Source organism: Notothenia coriiceps, unplaced genomic scaffold (genome assembly GCF_000735185.1).
Source record: "Notothenia coriiceps isolate Sejong01 unplaced genomic scaffold, NC01 NC01_scaffold00009934, whole genome shotgun sequence".
NCBI lineage: Eukaryota > Metazoa > Chordata > Actinopteri > Perciformes > Nototheniidae > Notothenia > Notothenia coriiceps.
This window is the reverse complement of record NW_011342635.1, coordinates 5426-9508: the sequence shown is the minus strand read 5'-3', so window position 1 is coordinate 9508 and position 4083 is coordinate 5426. Positions and strand designations below refer to the sequence as shown.

The window sequence follows — 4083 nt, the reverse complement described above, 5'->3', positions numbered from 1 at the left end:
AAAGTCTGGAACAATATTCTCTACTTTCTTGCACTGACAGAAAATTCATCTTATGTAACTGTTATACATCACCTGAGGTCATCGTCGTGTTATTGGTGATGGGACCAGTATTACAACGGCTTTTAATCCCACATTTTCAGAGTCTGCCACACAACATCTGTTTGTCTCGACTAAACAAAGTTAGTCGGTTCAATGTATTTGTCTGTCAGATGGAGATGCCAAAATGGACAAGCCTCATTTACCCCGCAGCAGCCTGGGACCTGCCCCCACCTCTTTTTAGTAATATTTTTTAAATGTTCGGAAATATAGCGTGCACAAAGAAATGTCATAATGAGAGCACTTTAAGCATGTACAATCACAAGCAGTGAACGCTGCTGTGTCTAAAAGTTGAGCTAGTTTCAACTCTGGGCCTGCCCTCTCGCCCAAAACGTTACTAGCATCCATCAACAATCTGTGTTTTTCTGTTTTTTAGAGAGATTTTACAAAGGGTTGCTGACGTCATGATCATATTTACCTTCATGCATCTTGCTGATGCTGTAGCGGTAAGAAAAACATGCAATTCATGATTTCAGACCTAACACAGACATTTTCTGAATGTGATCTGAGCAACTCCCTGGTTGATACGGACAGGGTGTGGCTGGAGGCGTTCTCAGAGGAGCAGGAAAACAGGCGATTGGAGCTCTGTGTAACCTGGTGGGATACTACTTCATTGGTTTCCCTATCGGTGCGTCCCTAATGTTTGCAGCAAATATGGGCATTGAAGGTAAGATTACACCATTTGTATTCAACTCTGAGATGAATGCTGTGCGCATTCTTATCTGCTGCTCGTCAGTTAATGTTCAGGAAGACAATTTAAACTCTTCTCTCCTCTGTGTCAAAGGGCTGTGGACAGGACTCACCATTTGTGTGCTAATGCAGGCGATATTCTTTGTCACATATTTGAGCAAACTTGATTGGAAGAAGGCTGCTGACGAGGTGCGTACCTACACCGCTTAACCTATTCGAAGTGGGGATTAATGAGGTGGGTACCACTTTACAATAAGACTACCCTTATAAAGGATTCATAAAGGGTTTATAATTAGGTTATTAATTAGGTTGTAAACACTTTATTCATTATTAAGAACCATTTATAAACCAGTACTAACATAGTTTTCATACATCAACACAGGCTCACTATTTGGCAAGATGACTAAGCCTTATATTGGCTACTTAGCTTACTTCGTCTTCTTCATCAGCCAACATCCTTGGTGTCGGTTGTTCAATGAGTTGATTCCCCCCATCCATCTTGATGTTTCTTGGCATGTCTTTATGACCATTTATTTACGAGTTACTAACATTTATAACTGCCAAAAGGGAGCCTTATTGTAAAGTGTAAAACACATTCCCATTTATTAATGAGTTACTAGCATTTCTAATAAGGCTTAGCAGTACAGATAAATGTGGGCTCACTATTTGGCAAGCAACCGGTCACAGTTGCCCTGTTTATCTCATGTCTTATACAAGCTTATTAATGATTTATAAAGTGTTCACAACCTAATTAATAAATGAATTACAAACTATTTGTAAACCCTTTATAAGGGTAGTCTTATTGTAAAGTGGTACCATGAGGTGCATCCATAGTGAGTGTATACCTACATTAGATGGCAGTCAGCACACCCCTAGTGTAACAGATTACGGCAACGGTAGACCAGTCCCCAAATAAAATCTCAGCTGACAGAAAAATGCTCCGTTTTAGTTAAATCACACAGTTACATGTAAGCTCACACACACTATTTTACGAACACAAACCTACTGAATAAAAAAAAGAACAAATGAAGCAAAGAAAGTGAAAACCATAAAGCAGATTCAGGCAGTAGGCGTCTAGATTCACACTTAAAGTATTAGCCTACAGAACAGTACAGTTTACAGAGATAACATCTTATCCTTTTGCAAAAAAAACGATATGCTCTTTTTAGTTTTTTAATAACATTGTTATCCTGCTAATAATCCATTTTTAGAAATGCAATCTTATGTATTTGTTTTATGTAAAAAAATACAGTTACGTTGTTTGCATCCTGAAAACGTAATCCAGTTACATGTAATCCGTTTCTCCACAAGCCTGCACACTATGCCTTTAAAACATGCTGTGAACTCTTTTCATCAGGCTCTTGTGAGATCAGGAGTCCAGATCAAAGAAGAAAAGGAGGTGGTGAGGATAGAAAATCCAGGTTAGTTCTGACACATTTAATGATACTTCTTTGTGTGACATTATTTTGGTAAAACTGAAGTTTCTCCCTTAAACCCTCAGACTCGGATCAGAACCAGTACGAGGTCTGCACTGCTACTTTCCATTGTGAGAGTTCTGAGGAGGGCGGAACACCTCAGGATCCGAGTGTCCCAGGCCAGAACAAATCCACCACCACCACAGTGGGAAACGTTCTGTCAGTCCAGCAACTGGTTTTACGCCGTGGACTCACACTGCTGCTTATGATCGTCATCCTCGTGGTCGGGGTCTTCGCAAGTGAACTTTTCACCAGGCTGCTGAAATGAGTCGTCGCATGATTTAAGATCAATCCTGATGGCTGTCCCATGAACAAGGTGCATTACACAATATTTTCACCTTGTGGTGAAAGGGTTACTGGTGCTGTGGATACCGAGGATCTAGCTTTGCACAGCGTTTGGCCAACAACCCTCTCATGTAACTGGACAACAGCTCTATGGCTGAACTAAACAAGGTATAAGGCGTGGAATAAAGAGGCCGAGATTGATTTTTTTTGTAGGACAGCAATGGGAAACTTCACCTAATATGGCACATAAAGGATGAAAAATGCTTGATGCAACTCATGCATTTCTTGAGGTATGCCGTGTTTGAATAGCCATAACAAGCACCATGAGTAAAAGGCTGTGTTATGTATCACAGTGGAACATGCCAAAGTAAGGTAGGAGGAATGAAAAAGGGAAATGTGTTGACGATGTTTTGACTTTAATGGATCATGTGACATGAGTTTACACACTGTGCCTTGGGTTGAAATGAAAATGACCTGTATTTTTATAGTTTTTAAGTTAAGAATTGCTTGGATCCATTTTCTTTTTTCACACATTAACCCACATCGTATTGGGTGAGAATTGTGCCAATTTACGTTCAAATATTTCATACATACTACCTAGCTTTTTCATTCGAAGAAGGCCTAAAAGCAGCGATATAAGTGATACCATTTTGAAGGTCTCTTGAAAAATGTTTTGCATCTGTAGTTTACCAGGTCATTTGAGCCCCTAACACTGACCAGAGGGACTCTACCCTTAAGGTGTGTGCTGCTGAGGACCCAAGGTAGTACATTGCCCCCGACCTCGCTTGGCCCTGCAGGAGTTTGGTAAGCGCATGCGCCATAGACTTGTACAAAAACAAAACAAGAGCACAGCCATGTCCGCTAGCAACCACTACAGGACGTAAGTGTATGTTTTCTTTCATTAAATAGCAGTGTTTTAACAGAACACAAGTGTAATAAGTAATAATGACAGAATGTGGCTGTTTGCAGGTAATTATGTTTCTGGTAGACAACCCCATGGCCAAAAATTACCTGACTTTAGGAACAACATATGGTGAGTTGTGAGGTCTAACACTGCATTGGGCTTTTTGAGTGTTATTGATGGGTTTTTATAAAATGGTCAAGTCTGAGCTGTAACCTCATACGGTATTGGACAAGTATGCGGGCCGTATAAGGGTAAGGAACATAGCACCATAGTAAAACACTAGGAATTAGTAAATAGTAACATCACATATCCAAACGCAAGGAACGTGTGAAAGATGAGTGTAAAATAATGTGAAAATTGTAGCATTTTGTCATTGAAGTTTCTTTGTTGCTGTTGTTGTTGTTGTGGTCAGTTCCTGCAGTATATACACTATATGTAAGATAGATGTAGATGTTCCTCAATCAGTACATGGTTTATTATGCACATGAATAATGGTTTTATCTTAGCAATAATATTGGTTTAATGCCAAACACAGTGACCAAAGTGAAAGTCAGCTATACAAAAGAAAAAGTTATATAAGCACAGTTTTCTACAATGAGTAATATTGGAATTGTCATCTCATAATATACAAAT

The 4083-nt window shown here is 39.5% G+C and overlaps 1 protein-coding gene across 1 annotated transcript; it reads left to right on the top strand.

Annotated features, from left to right (window-relative positions):
* The first annotated feature begins 478 nt into the window (after positions 1-478).
* LOC104945664 (multidrug and toxin extrusion protein 1-like) lies at positions 479-3732 on the top strand. Its single transcript, XM_010771372.1, has 5 exons — positions 479-542; positions 631-763; positions 881-975; positions 2144-2207; positions 2288-3732. Exons 1-5 carry the CDS (start codon positions 501-503, stop codon positions 2527-2529), a joined length of 576 nt encoding a protein of 191 aa, XP_010769674.1. The 5' UTR covers positions 479-500; the 3' UTR covers positions 2530-3732.
* The last annotated feature ends 351 nt before the right edge of the window (positions 3733-4083 follow it).